Source organism: Lonchura striata, chromosome 2 (assembly GCF_050655825.1).
Source record: "Lonchura striata isolate lonStrDom1 chromosome 2, ASM5065582v1, whole genome shotgun sequence".
NCBI lineage: Eukaryota > Metazoa > Chordata > Aves > Passeriformes > Estrildidae > Lonchura > Lonchura striata.
This window is the reverse complement of record NC_140704.1, coordinates 19,035,098-19,050,524: the sequence shown is the minus strand read 5'-3', so window position 1 is coordinate 19,050,524 and position 15,427 is coordinate 19,035,098. Positions and strand designations below refer to the sequence as shown.

Sequence of the window (15,427 nt, the reverse complement as noted above, 5' to 3'; positions counted from 1 at the left end):
GAGTGATCTCCCCCCATGCCACCCCCATTTATATTGCGTTGCACAGCCCAGTCCGGGGCTTCGGTCTCTTGGTTTCCCTGGGTTGTGGATCTCCCTGGAGCTCTCCTTAATAAACCTGGACTTAACCCCCAACTGGAGTCGACTCTTTATTTCCACCAGCATCGCAACCATCTCACCCCGCAAGGCCAAAAGCCTTAGCTGCCCTCCCAACCTCCTGAGGCAGGGGAGAGTGTCCTCCACCATCCACTGTGCAGGAGCAAGCCGGGAGCCCCAGAGTGGACACAAGGAGTGGCACAGCACCACCTCAAACTACAAAAACTGTCACCGAATCATGGAATCATTAAAGTTGGTTAAGATCACCAAGATCATAGAGTGTCATAGGTTGCAAATGCAAGATGTGGCCAGGGGTGTGTATTCTATTGCCATCTGTTAGAGGTGGGGCAGTTATCTTCTGTTAATTGAGCCACCTGTTAAAACCAGGCAGGGCAGTTTTCTTTGTCTCTTCCATGACCCTCCCTCCCTCTGGGGAAATACCTTCTGTTAATGGGCCACGGAGTCTCACTGCATGACTGACAAAATTACATCATTCCATTGTGAGATACTCTGCCAAGCAGGGGGAGGAGCCAAGCATTCCTACCTGGATATAATCTGAAATTTGGAACACCACAGACAGCCTTTTCCCATTGGATTCCCAGAGGAGCAGCTTTCTTTTCCAATGGATTCCCACAGGAAGACCAGGCCCATCCAGACCACCACTGGACCTTCAGAGGAAACCTACACCCTTCTACAGGATCCCTGCTCCAGCAGAACCACACCTGGCACTGCAGGAGGGCTGCAGCCACCATTTAAAGGGACTGCTACCAACACCCTGACCCACAGGTTGTTGGTATTATTGTTGTATTCTGAGTGTTGTTTTGTATTACTTCATTTTTATTTTTATTTTTCCTAATAAATAACTGTTATTCCTACTCCTACATCTTTGCCTGAGAGACCCTTAATTTCAAAATTATAATAACTTGGAGGGAAGGTGTTTACATTTTCTATTTCAAGAGAGGATCCTGCCTTCCTTTGCAGACACCTAAATTTTCAAACCAAGACATCGAGTCCGATCTTTTATAAAACACCACAACAGACAACAGAACAAAGTGCCACCTCCAGTTGTTTCTTGAACACTTCCAGGGATGGTGATTCCACCCCTGGCAGCCTGTTCCAATGCTTAACCACCCTTTCAGTGAAGAAATTCTTAATGGCACGTTGAGCTTGTAGCACCAGCAGGAAAAAAAGCCTCTGATCTCGAAAGAGCAAAAGTAGCTCAACCTTGTGGAAGAAAACTGAAACAAGAGATAAGGACCAATTTCAAAACATTTTCAGAAAACCAATAAAGTCAGGGAAAATGCAGTTGCTTATCATGCAGCATTTAAGGCCATGAGACTAAGAACAAGAAAAAAATGAAGGGAAAAATTAACATTGCCACTATAAATTCTCTGTACAGAACCTCTGAAGTTTCTTATGATATTGTCACAGATGAAGACAAAAATTGGTCTCATTACAAGATGGAAAATTAGCTTTGTTCATTGGTAAGAAACAGGTCACTACTTCTGAAAAGGTATAAGGAACTAAGTGGAAATAATTCCATTGGATTGGAAATGATGTATAATGCACTCCTATAATCTCAAAACATTGGATAAAATTTGGGCTGTTACCCTGGATGAAAGTATATTAACAAAAATACTCATATGCCACTTTCAAATTATTAAATATGCCAGCCACTACAATTTGATGCAGGGGTGGAAGAAGAGATCATTCATCCCAGGATTACACAAATGGAAGTCTAAGGCAAAGACTAGTAACTTTCTAGAGGAAGATATTAGCAACATCAAGAAAGTAAAAACCATAATAATGAAAATTTCATTTTTGATATCCCAGAGTGAGTAAGTAAAGGCATGCGCCTTAGCTGTCCTTCCTTTTAATGATGACATAACCAATATTCCACACTAGATCAGACCACTCACCTACTGAAAGAAGTTTCCTCTTGCTGATCACAAGTACTGCCAGTTTTTGTCAATAAACAGCAGTGTCAGCAATAGGAAGCAGGACTTCATTGACCCCCTTTGACTGAATGTGGCAGTCTGAAATATGCAGATCTGAAGCCCAGAAAGGAAAGAAAGAGTGATGTGATCTCATTTTCTGGCTTTGGCAGACTTTGAGTACAAATACTCTGCTAAACAGGACAGAGGGCAAGGAGATAAACTCGGTACTGATAGCCTTGATCCCCGACACTGCTGGGTGTGTTCCCCAGCCATTCCCAAGGTACAGCCTGGCACAGCCCAGTGTCTGCTTCAGAGGAGGGAGCACTCCTGAAGGGCAGTAAGGACATGACTGCACCAGTTTTGCTCCTCTTGACCTGACCCGTCACTGCACACAACCCAGAGGACACTGAGCACAAACTCCCCATTTCCATCACATTTCACGCATGCTGTGTTTTGTGTTTGTGGAATGCCACTCTGATGGGCTTCTTAGACACCATCTTAACACTATGAAATGGAAAAAAATATATCTATCTCTCATAGGGGGAAAAGCCATACACAGTGTGGACAGAACACTCAATTTGTCTTTGGGATCAGGAGCTTCTTCCTGACCCTCTTGTACTCTACAGTACAGGTATGTCCTCAGCACCTGATTGCAATCCCTGGATGCCTCATTTAGTATAACAATTACTCTGTTCTCAGTCTTAATTTTAAAACAGAATGCATTTTTCCTTCATGTGGGTTGAAATTCTGTGCAGCAATCCAACAAACATATAAGTAAAAAGAATCACAGCATCCAATTACCTGCAACACAGCTGCAAGCAACAGAGTAACCACTTAAAAATCTAGTTCCAAAAATAAAAACCGGAAAAAATTTTAAGATAATCTAGAGAGAAACTTGACATGAAAAAGAACATATAAATTCTCCATTCCTTCTCATCTAGAAAAAAAAGGACACTTTTTCAAGATTTTAATATTTTTAAAAATATTTCAATCATAGAAATTCTGATATCTCAATTTTGAAGTTACTATTTTTATTCATTGCTCTTCTAAAAGTTATACTAGTTATGCTAGTGCTGATGCAGTTAAGAATTCCACAACTCAATTCACAAATAACAGCTATGAATTCTGTAGCTCTCTTTTGTTCCCTTTCTATTACTTCTGATTGTACAACTAAAAGTAGTGGGTAAAACTTTTGATTTTACTGATCCTAAGATTTTCTGTTAAGGATGTCCTACTTGGCCATTGATTCAATATTATAAGAAAGTCTATAAAAATAGGTTTGTCTATATTTACTCTATTAATAATAAATCATGACCACTCTGCCCTCATCCTACCACAATTACCTCTATTTCATGTACATTGATTACACCTTTGCTTTTTACAGTTAAACATTATGTACATCTGAAATGCACATGTGAAAGAAAATGTATTAAGGGGTTTATTTTCTCATTAATATACATTAGAAAAGTTAATCTAATTATATTAATGTATTTTGTAGCTTACTTCTGAGTCTTAGCACTGGAAGATACAATTTTTCTCCCATGACTGTGTATTTTATAGACTCCTTAACTTCTTAGCTAGCAGGAAGTTTGCGCTGCTTGCTTCCAAGAATCTGCAGATGTTACTGTGCTTCCTTAAATGCAGTTCTGTTCTGGTTTTCTCTTACCAAATTACATAAGGTTTTCACATCACTGTGTTTAATAACAACAGGGCAAGCACTAATGCAAAAAAATAAAGTCACACTTTTGTATCATAAAATCAACAGTGAAAAGCTGTTACCATTTCCGATACATGCTCACATGCAAGTCTGTGTAAAATTTCTTCTGAATGTTGGGCAAGTATTCATCTTTACTTTGTAATGTGCTCCTTTCATTGTTATCTTTGCAGATATTTTTCAGAGAAATTAGGAAACAGTACAAAAAGAGTAGTCTGAAGCAGTTGTTTTGCTAATGTACACATAATAACAGATAGATACAGTAACAAAGGTTCAGAAAAAAGAAAAATAGTTTACTGCCCTTATCAACACAGCTTAACTTACTGATTATCAAGGTGTGATGTGACTCAAAAAGAAAACAGGGGAAAGAACAGTCAATATCATAAGAAAAATATAAACAGGTAAAAAAAATAACTACTCTCTTTCTATACTATATATATATATTATATATATATATATATATACACTATATATATACTATATATATATATATATATATATATATATACTATACTACTCTATTTCTATAATAATAATATTTCCCACACTGATTCCCCACATTACCACTGGAAGTCAGTATAAAATTCTGTATAATAATACAGGCTAATTATATTAGATTAATTTTTTTAATTAGGATATGCAGACAGTACCATGAATCAGATTTAATACTTCAGTCTTAACAACTTAAAGCTAAGGCAAACAACTCTTCTGTTTCAAAAAGTAGCTCATAACGATATCTTATGTCCCAGCAGAAGATTTGTATTTTTACATATGGAATAGAAGAATTTCAGGGTGCTACAAATGTGTCAATAACACAAAAATATATTCCACAGAGAAACTCCCTCTCTGCTGTACAATCTGTTTATTTATCACTACTACGTCCTGTTTGGTGTCTTTGTTTCGTGTTCTGGTGTCTCCCAAGCACAGGGTTACAACGTGCTTATCTCTACATGCTGGTTCAGCATCTATGACAGCAAAGAGCAGCAGACAGGAGAGGAGAGGAGTGGAAGCAGTACTCTTATACTCTGAATCTTACAGCCTAAGTAAATGCAAGGGGGGGGAAACAAATAAACAATATAAGCAGTGAAACTGAAACAGTGTAGATACATGGGGTCACAATAACAGGAGCCAGTCCAGTGCACACAGGATGCAGACAAAATCCCTCACATACTTAGCAAGATATAAATCAGAAGAGGTGACAACCATTTTCCCAGAAAACTGAAATTCATTCTGTCTCCTGCTCTCCTCTGGAGCTTTGTAATATTCATATAAAGAATTATTTTCATGCCTTTGATTCACACAGATAAAAAAAGCCATTTAAATAGTCTTCAGAGGGAAAGAAGGAACAAACCAGTATTCGTAGGTGAGCACAATTTATGAAATACTACTGTGAAGGGGTTCACAGGGGAGCACGGCAGAGCTTTCTGCAGGCAGTCTGAGTTTGTTTTAATGCATCAACCCAATCAACATCTCCAGGATTTGTCACTCATAAATAATAGCAAGAAGATGCCTGAGAAGCCTGCACTCTCTCCTGGCTCTGTTGCCCCTCTCCTCATACACATATGGTAGATTGGGTTCAGATCCTCAGATAACCAGAGAGAGGAATAATATATAAAAAAACAGCTCCTGATGGCTATCTGGAAAAGTCCCATCTTTAAAATATGTTCCAGGGTCTTCTTACAAAATCACCCATAAAGGTATAAGAAAGTCTCTCTGCTTGCCATTATCATACTGCTTCCTCCTTTTCACAGCTGAAAGAGCATATTTTTATCTCTGTCTCCAGCTCCAAAATCTGCTTTCTCCATGACTTCTCCAATGAGCTCACCCAGGGTACCCCAGGAAATCCATCCAATGTCTGCTTTAGTAATCCATACAGCAGCTCATTCTCTATAGCATTCACTGTGGCAGTTCATTCCAAAGACTTCTTAAAAGAGGCGCATATAAACTGAAAGGCTTTTTTAACAAATCAAGCTAATAAAAATAATCTGCCTGGAAGTCTGCTTAACATGTGTTTTTGAAACAGAGAACCAAAGAGAAAAAGGCAAGAAGATGAGAAAAAGGCAAGAAGATGAGATAATTGGTTGAGAGGAACATGAGGAAGGACAGGACAGAGACAAATCACTGAATATGAAGAGCTAAAAATACAGGGGAACTCTGGAGGTCATCTAGTGCATCACCCTACTCAAAGCACAGACTCCTTAGGACTGTGCCCAAATCTCTTCTGCAAATCTCCTCTCCACAATCTCTCCAGGCACCTTCTGCCAGTGTTCAGTCACCCTCATACCAGAATTGTTTTTCCCTGTGCATAAATGCAGTCTTCTGTATTTCAGTTTACACCTGTCACTTCTTGCACTTTCAAACGAAACTGCTACACAGAGTCAGTCTGTTCTTCAGCCTGAACAAAGAGGAACATGGCCATCCCAGACGCAAACATCTGACCATAAAGATTTTTTTATCCCCTTTTCTGAGGCTGACTCTATTCCAAATGCTCAATAATACTATGATTATCCTGGTGAGAGCTGGCAGATAAAGATCCAAGCACAAGTAATTCCTGAGAAAATAAGGACTGTTAAAATATAGTATTGTTAGGATAATAGTCTGATTCAACTGCATATGTCTCATAAGATATGGTACTTCTTGAAATCCAACACTTTACGAGCTCCATTTATCAAGAAAAACTGCAAGTATGTTTCCTCCTAAAGAAGCACAGATACTCTTTCAATTATCCAAGTTCCTATAAGGGAAGTACAAGAAATTGCCAAAGAAGCACTTGGAGTTTCCAAGGACAGCAGACTCAGGGTGAGTCACCACAGGCCAGGACAAGAAAGTTGGACAAGACCCATGATTTTGTATCAAGTTCCCCATGAGTTACTGGAAAGTACATTTCCTCAGAAAGTGCTGGAGTAGAACACACCTTAAACATCAGCCCTCTCTCTGATCTGACACTTTGATATTCTTCCTGCCAAGAACTGCTGCAGAACATCTCTGTTTCTTTTTTGCAAGTTCAATGGGAGTGGCAGCTTTTGATGTACACAGCATTGCCACAGATGAGGACTAAATGCCATGGAACAATTTACATTGTTGTAAAGTTAGAGAGATCAGTAGTAAAGTACATGAAGGAAATTCCCAAGTAAACAAAGCTGAGATGAGCATATCAGTAACTTCCATAGCTGAGTTTATGTAAGAGAGGCTAGTGAATGTGAAAAGTATCTATTGCATGCTATGGAGCAAGGAATGCACTAATTCACCAAAAATATGGGGATTTTTCATCAGAGAGGCATAAAGAAAAATCTTGTTTGAGACACTGGATTTCTGTCTCTATTCATTACTTAGAGGATGAAGGACCTCCAAATTCATTTTTCTCCTGTCAGGAGGCATACTGGACTGTGGAGTTCCACAGAATGGAAAACAAACACAGTCTCTCCAAAATGAATTTTTATCTCCTTCCAACTATAAAGCTGAATGAAAGCCCATGGAAGCAAAATCCTAAAGGGGGGGAAAGCTCTGATATTATACAATATAGAAGAACAGAGATCTCTGGAAAGCTTTTAAATGGTGTCCTTTGACTTCTTAACAACGTAATTTTTCAAGTGTTCCAAAGAGCTATCCATTTTCTATTGACTCCACTAGAAAACAGTATTTTGTTTTGTTAGTTTTGTTCTTGTCATTTATGTCAACATGACACCCTGGCACCTGATGCTGACCTTAATGGACTCTTAACCAAGGACCCAGCACTGCAACTTAAAACACTGCCAATTGCTGCTTAAATGAAAATAAAAATAACAGATTTACAAAAATGTGTATTTTAGAGTACACAATATTTAATGGTGTTTCCTTTAGTAATTCTTCATGTTTTGCTGAGCAAAATAGAGTAGTTCTAAAGCTACAGATTTTGAAAAAATACTTGGGAATCCTGCAGTTAAACACAGGGTTGTGCCTATTCAGAACTAAAAGCATTAAGATGTTTACTTAGAAACAGCTATTACTTTAGAAAAGCAATTCTCCTTATTCAGTAGTCAACATAATTTTTTACATTGCCTAACATGGAATTTACTCAATCCCAAATTGTCAAATGCACTGGAATGCAGTAATAATGTGGTTCCACGCAGCCAAGTTCGGTTTCATATGAAAGGCTTTTCTTGAACTGTGCACACACTTTTTTCTACTGCACAGAACTGAAACAGAATGAGACCTGAACAATGTCAAATTATATCCCATGTATTTTCTTTTCTGGCTGGGAGTCTTTCAACTTTCCCTGAAAAGACAAGACAAGGGACTAGACAGCCAACAGGACTGATTGAGGATAGCAGTTCCTCTCAAGGCAAGTCCTTATACTCTTGAAAGTATTACAGAAAGTATTCAGAATTTAGTCATATTTTAGGACAAGATCTGAATCAGATAAGGAAAAGTATCTGGAATCTTTATGTCAGCACTGAAATTATTCACAGGTTAGGCTACTTAACACAGTCTAGATGTAAATCAACAACCAGGAAGCAAATTATCAAAAACATTACAGCCTTTCTTCCAAGTAGGCATTTTTTGCTCTTGTAATTTAGATCTGCAAGTCTTTTGCCGACTAGTAATATTGGAAAAAAGGCACATTGTAAAAATTAAGGGTTTCTTTCCATTTCTAAGTTTTGAGTAGATTATTATCTAACATTTTATTAAAGTGCATTGTGAACAGTTCCAGCAATTTTATTCATAGGCAAACTCCACATTTCTTGCTTACCCAGTATCCTAGAATGTTAAGTTCTCAGTTTAAAAATAGAGAATACCAAAAAAAGTTTCCTTATGCTTCCACAGTGTCACAGAAGCATGGTTCAAACAGGTTAGGGAAAGCCACTTCTCCTATATCTTCTGTAAAGAGCAGTAACATTTTATTATTCTACTGAATCACAACATTTTCTCTCAAACCCCTAAAAACAGTGGGCTAAGAACTTATATTCTTTTTAAAAGACCTGTAAAATAGTGGTTTTAAGTTCCGCTTTGTGCCACATTGGTAACTCTGGTACCATTAGAAAAAATGGTGGAACCAGAAAAAAACCCCAGAATTTTCATAAAATGAAATGCAATCAAATATTACCAATTGTCTTACACAGGACAACTGCCAACTTTACATAATTTACATCAGTATAAAGTGATACTGGAGAGTGGGGGAGAGGAGGGCTTTTATTACATTAATTACTATCAGTCAGAACTTTAGATTATGGTAGACAGTCAGCATGTAATTCAGTTATCTAAATCTTCTTTGCCGTTTTCTTCTCTTGTTTTCCTCTTCTCATTTTACATTTTAAATTAAATACGTTTCTTATTAATCTACATAAGTTTTGATTGATAATGTGTTTATCACAACTAGCTTACAGACTGCCTCATATATTAGTTGATGGAGGCCATAAGAGATCCGTAAACTGATTATTCAGTCACTTCATTTTTGATAACTATTAAAGGCTTCTAAATATCTGCTAATGACAAATTCACTGTTTGTTAATCTCACATTATTTTATTATTAAGTTTAATGCAAGCTAACAATGGTAGTTTGTCAAAGGAAAATGAACCCTTTGAGTTAAGCTGTATCACTTCTAACATTACAAACTATTTAGATGCTTCATGTACTGATGAAAATGAAGGATTCCAGTGATGTCAATGGAATTGCAATTGTACGGTAACTAATATAAGTGGGAACAGAAATAAAACCTTGAGTTTTGCAGTATTATACAAACTGACAATTTTTTTATAATTACACTGCAGTGCTACTATGTATGTACACAGAAATACTACTACTACTTTGAAAAACAATAAAGAAGTGGACTAGCTAATATTAACAACACAAAAGAATTTTTTTATTTACCTGACTTTGCAATTCACTTTGTTGCTTCAGGCGAAGATTTTCTGGTGTATCAGCCACTGTAGTGAAGGACTGCTTTGGGTAATGTCTAGAAAAAGAAGTACAAAGCCAAACAGTAAATATTTGCACATGCTAGGAAGTCAAATGCATCCCAGCACTCTTTCCTACAGTGTACAGAATTCTTTCATAGTTTGCTATGAATTAAAATATTTAAATATATTGTGTCAGACGTGCCTTACAGAAACAACACAAAGGAGTCCACTGTCCACTGACTTCAAAGACCAATCAGCCAAAATTTGCTTTCAATAGAGTGATCAAAACTACTTTTAACTGCATTGTCTTGGTATAGTCATATGCTGGACAAGGACTAAACTAAAAGCTAAAAAAGACTAAACTAAAAGCCCTTAAAATGAAATTGGTTTACAGAAACCAATGCTACATAAGAGAGCACAGCTGGAGTACCACAGGGTCTTTAATCCTTTAGTGTAGGAACCAGAAGGATCAAAGCAGGTACTTTCTGGGTAGAGGAATGTCAAATGCTTTAACAGTAAATACATCAATACAGTACTGTAATACCCAGCACCAAAGGCTGTGGTGTCTCAGAACTGCAATGCGTCAGGCATCTTTTCTTTCCATTTGAAATTTTACACCTTTACAATATGCTCTTACTATTTGCTTTGGCATTTTATGGTAATATGCTCTAGGGGAGCCTGCTTGAGCAGGGAGATGGGACTAGAGGGCCTTTGGTGATCTCTTCCAATCCTAATAATTTTGTGATTCTGTGAACTATAGCCATCAAGTCCTCCTCATTTACAGAACCACTATTTATTAATTTTCATGGATTTATCCTGTAATTTTGCTGTCAGACAAGAAGTTCCCTAATAGGAAAGACCACAAAAAAAAGCAAATAACAAAATGAAACAACACAGCCAAAAATAGACATAATATTATGGGCCAGGAACACTATGAGCAAACCAATTCTTACTAATTATGTTCCATCATTTTCAGTCTGAAATTAAAATGTTCACCTTACTATGATATGAGGCACTCATGTCTTCAGTTACCATTCACAGCTTCCCATGTCTGCCAACTCCCCTATTTGTGCCTCCAACATTTCAGAGTACAACAGGCACAGTGTTACAGACACAATAACAATTGCAGTACAAGTTCTACAGAGAGGGTAAGCAGTAACTGTCTGAAGACAGAGAATATGCAGTATTAAACAGTTCCATGTTCATCTCTAGTGTGTTCTTTCAGCAGCTAGTTGTATGCTGTTGCTATGATTTCATAATAAAATTTCTGTTCTGTATAAACGTGATATGTATTTTCTTTCAAAATTGTATTTTGTAAGGAAGTTTTCTCTGTACAAGTTCTATTTCTATGAAGTGTATGGTTTCAGTAAAAAAAAAAAAAAATCTGTAAAAATGAAACAAGCAAAAAAATTAAGGATTTATGGTTTTATCCAAAAGTTGATATTTCCCCCTCAGAAATGCAAAATCCATAATTCATGAGAAATGCTGCCTGAACTTAATACAGTCGACTGCTCCAGACCTGATTCCCCCATCAAATGACATCTTGCACTGCCCGACTTCTACACCACAGCACAATGGAACAGACTCCTGCACCAAGAGGCTGTGGAACATCACCTCATTTATGTTGTCATTACACAGGGAAAACAGAGGAGAAATACAGAACAACCTAGGGACTTGAGGCTCTCAAGGGCTAATAACTGCATAGAAAGAGCAAAAATTTAAACATCTTGATGAAAGAAAGCTTTTCTACACAGAAATGTAAGCATTATCCCAGACTGGGTACTAGCAGATGGACAAACAATGCTACTCTAAGTTTATGTCAGCCACTTATTCAGAGAACTCATGTCACTGAAAACTAGAAAGCAGAATTTCTAGGCATGACACCCTTCAGATATTCATTTGGAGTTACAGCCAAATCCTCCCGAAGTCCCACCCAAGATGGAGCTTTGGCCAGAGAGAGCACCGAGTTCTGCATGTGCTGCTGCCCCTTCCCTCCTTTTCAAATGAGGAGCTCCCCCCCACCAGCCCTCAGACCAGCCAACGCCAGCAGAAGAGCTTAGCCACAGCTCCAGCCACACACAGGGAGGCAGAACCAGCCTTTGCACGAGGCAGATGGTGCATTGTGAAATACCTTGGGACAAGAAAGATACTTCCAGAAGGGCTCCTCTTTTTTTTTCTTTATTTTTTCAATCTCACAATTCATTCTTCTGTATAGAGGCAAAAAACAAATGCCAGACTGGCCACAAGGAGGGTCATAAGCCCTTTTTGGAAAGCAGCAATGAGCAGATGGGGAAAGCAACAAGCCACCTCACAGCCAGGGCCTGCTGATGCCCAAGGAAGATTGCAGCAATGGTGCACAATTCACACCTAAAAGCTTAGCAGCCTTCCACATAGCAGCCATGAGGTATCCATGGATAGCTCCTGTAGATGAAAAAAATCCCTATCCCTAAAAAAATATAATCTGCCATACATGCATCTAAAATATTATATTAAGCACATGTTGAATGCTGAAAGCATTAACATTCATTTCACTGCTTTACACCATGGTTACATATCATGACCCTGGTAGTATAATCATAGTAATCACATTAATTCATCTTTTTTAACACGGAGAACACAGAGTGCAGCCAGCTCAGACAGGGTTTTTGGCCTGGTCCCCTTGGGAATTGTGTGGACAATACTGAGGTAAGTGTCTGAGCCACAGCCCCCAGGGAGCCTGTCAGGAACAGCAGCAGAGAACTGCAAACCCAGGCTCTCAAGTTAAACCTCTCTATTCTGAAGCATAAAAACATACACCTTTGTCCCCATCATTCACCAGCTCTTACTTCTGATCATTTGTAAATAAATGCTTTCTTCCACAACTACTGTTCAGAAGCTCAGAGGTATTTCAACATTCCAAGCAAACCACTTGAGAACCAATGTACCTAAGATCATTATTTATTTCAGAAGCACTAGCTCCATACTCCAAGTAAAAAAGGTATGTTCAGTCTTGAAGAAGCTGTGCTTTAATATGCTTGAAAATACTATATAAACTGATTTTATCAATGAAAAGTATTACACTTGACCATGGAAGAAAACAATGACAAGTGAACAAAACTGCTGAAATTTAAATTGGTCTTTAAACTGATCATCTAAACCATTTATCAAAATGTAAACCATTTATCAAAATGTATTACAGCAGTTACAATAAGAATCATTTAGCAAAATTAAATTAGCAGTGCATTCTACTATGGGTTGTCATTTTAACCACAGCTGATTTATGAAACCACTGACACGGTATTTCAAACCAGAAAGACATGGGTTTAGATACATCCCTTCTAATTTATGGAAATTCTTGCCTCAAATGCATTAAAAAGACTACTGTTAAATTTAAATCCTATCTTCAGCTTTTCATATTTGTTTTAAGCTTACTGATACCATGTCTTCAGGATAATTACCAGTATTTAAAATATTAAATTAAGTGAAAACTATCAAAGATACCTTATACCATCAGATACTTTCGTCTGAAACACAAGTGTTAAAATTCAATAATCTTCTTCTTTAACTATCAGTTTAGGTCTATACCCCATTTCATCAAAATGTTCTGAATAAGGATAAGTAACTGGATGGCAACAGCCTTTAATTCAAAAGGCTGACAGTGGTCCCTGGTAATCCGTTGCTCAGCTTCCCTTTTGTCTGAGATGATGTCTGAGAAAGAGCCAGGAATTGGTTAAGGAGGTTGATCTCATGTCAGCTATTTAATGGCAATGTTCAAAGGATTTTTTTGTTTGTTTTAAGTCTTTGTTAGTTGTCTAAGTCTACTTAGCAATATGTCTTACCACACTAATGCTATTAGGATTAATCCTCTATAAAGATCTATACAAGAAGTTCCAGAACAAATCAGGATACACAGTAGATTGTCTCTGCTGCGTGTTACTGTATTGCCTGCCTCAGCTGCATAGCTTGATTTAAAAGCAAACCACAACTCAATCTCTTGCTGCTTATGAGGAAACTCCTTATATTGAAAACAGGATCAGTAAAGCCTCTGAGAACTCAGGAAAGCACCTGAAACTTACCTAGCTTTTCCAATGACTAAACATAGAAAATTTCCTAAATACGTTTTTAGCTGTAAAGTTTTCATCCACTTTTCCATGCGCTCAATCCAACAAAAGGAAAGAAAAATGTTCTGAGAGAGAATGGGATGAAGTTCAGCTTCGTCTCTTCTGTAAAAGGTCAGATTCAGACTGAGATAAATTCAAGCATCTACTGGAATTACCTTCCTTATACATCACTCTGACTTAACCAACATTTACAAAATACTAAGAGATTTGTGTGTGTTTCTTATAACTGTAAATTAACTGTTCAGTTACAGAATTCTGACCATGTCAGAAGTACTAGATTTCTATGGAGTTATGTCTCCTCTAAAATACCTATTACATATTTGCCTGCAACATTAAATTTGTGATATTTTTTAATCAGAGAACAGGTACAAAATATACAAATCAAAATCAGTCTCCTAGGCAGAGGGTCAGCTCCATCACATCTTTTCATAATACCAATTGCCATCACTGGATGTCACATTAGGCTATCTGTCCTCTCCTATGTTTTGCCCAAAAAAACTATTCTTCTAATTTAAGCAAACTCTAAAAGAGAAGGTTTAAAAGGAAAAAAAAAGAAAATTTAAAAAAAAAAAACCACAAAAACAAAGAAAAACTTCTTTTCACTTGCAGTAATGCAGATTTGAACAAAAAACCTGTAAGACAATATAACAAAACTAAACCGATCTTAAAACAAGTATAGAAAACTATTAAAATTAGTTATGCTTTTAAAACTAGCACTTAAGTACAGCATATATAAAAATTGAAAAATGATATTAAATAGTGAATAATAATTTAGCAGTCTGGATGTAACCAAAGCTTAAAAATGATGGACAGGTAGGGAAGCTCAATCTCAGACCTGCAAGGGCCCAATCTGGTAAATGTGATCTGAGCCCATGTCAACAAATAGCACAAAAACAGAGAGGAGAAACACAGGTCTCTAATTAGGTCTCATATAGAAGACACGTGACAAAATAATTTTTCCAGGATAAAGTTGACAGGGTATTAAGTTGTGTTTGGGAATGTTTAAACTGGCAATTGGAAGAGACACAAGACTGCTTAAACTCCTTATCTTGAAACTGTGTCATTCACAGAAGGACATGCAAGATGCAAAACAGCAGAGAAAGAACCAGCAGGAGGGAGATCTTGCCCACAGCTGACTACTTGATTTGAAATTCGTGCTCAGTTGCACTTGCAGCTCTGAAGCTCCAGGAGGGATTTCTCTGGGTTTTCTCTTTTGTTTTGAGCTTTCTGCGCAAGATCACTTATTTGCATGCAATTATAAAGGCTTTTGTAGTAGGAATAATGTAACTAGTGCATAATACAGTTCTGGGCAATGAAATGAACAAGAAATACATCGCAATTCTCCAGAAATTATCCAAAGATGGCATTCTCTTTGGCTGCCTGAATCTACCCCTCTGTATGAAGAACTCTGGCTGCAATTAGTTTGCTTTGGAACACATTTTTCAATTTTTGCCTTCTGTTCTGCAAGAAACTTTTCAAATATTTAATTTCTGTATCTGTACTTCTTCCTTGAAGTAAAGGAGAAAGTTTCTCCCATATGCTAGCTAAATGCAAGCTCCTTTTTTATGAGAAAAATCCCCTAGAGCAATGAGCTTGTATTGATTTGCAGGAGGGTTAGCAAGCAGTAAGATCCATTTTAAAAAAGTACAGCTATTCCACTTGCTTATTGGGGTAAGCCATAACACCTTTGCTCTTAGAGTGAATGA

General features: G+C 37.5%; 1 protein-coding gene across 6 annotated transcripts in view; it reads right to left on the bottom strand.

Moving 5' to 3' along the window:
• The window catches only part of LOC146768136 (LIM zinc-binding domain-containing Nebulette-like), a 115,316-nt gene that overhangs the window by 31,833 nt on the left and 68,056 nt on the right, over positions 1-15,427 (bottom strand). For all 6 annotated transcript variants that reach the window (XM_085565807.1, XM_085565817.1, XM_085565822.1 and 3 more), the window contains exon 3: positions 9,593-9,677. In XM_085565807.1, coding sequence (XP_085421933.1) covers positions 9,593-9,677 — 85 coding nt within the window. The remainder of the gene's footprint in view (positions 1-9,592; positions 9,678-15,427) is intronic.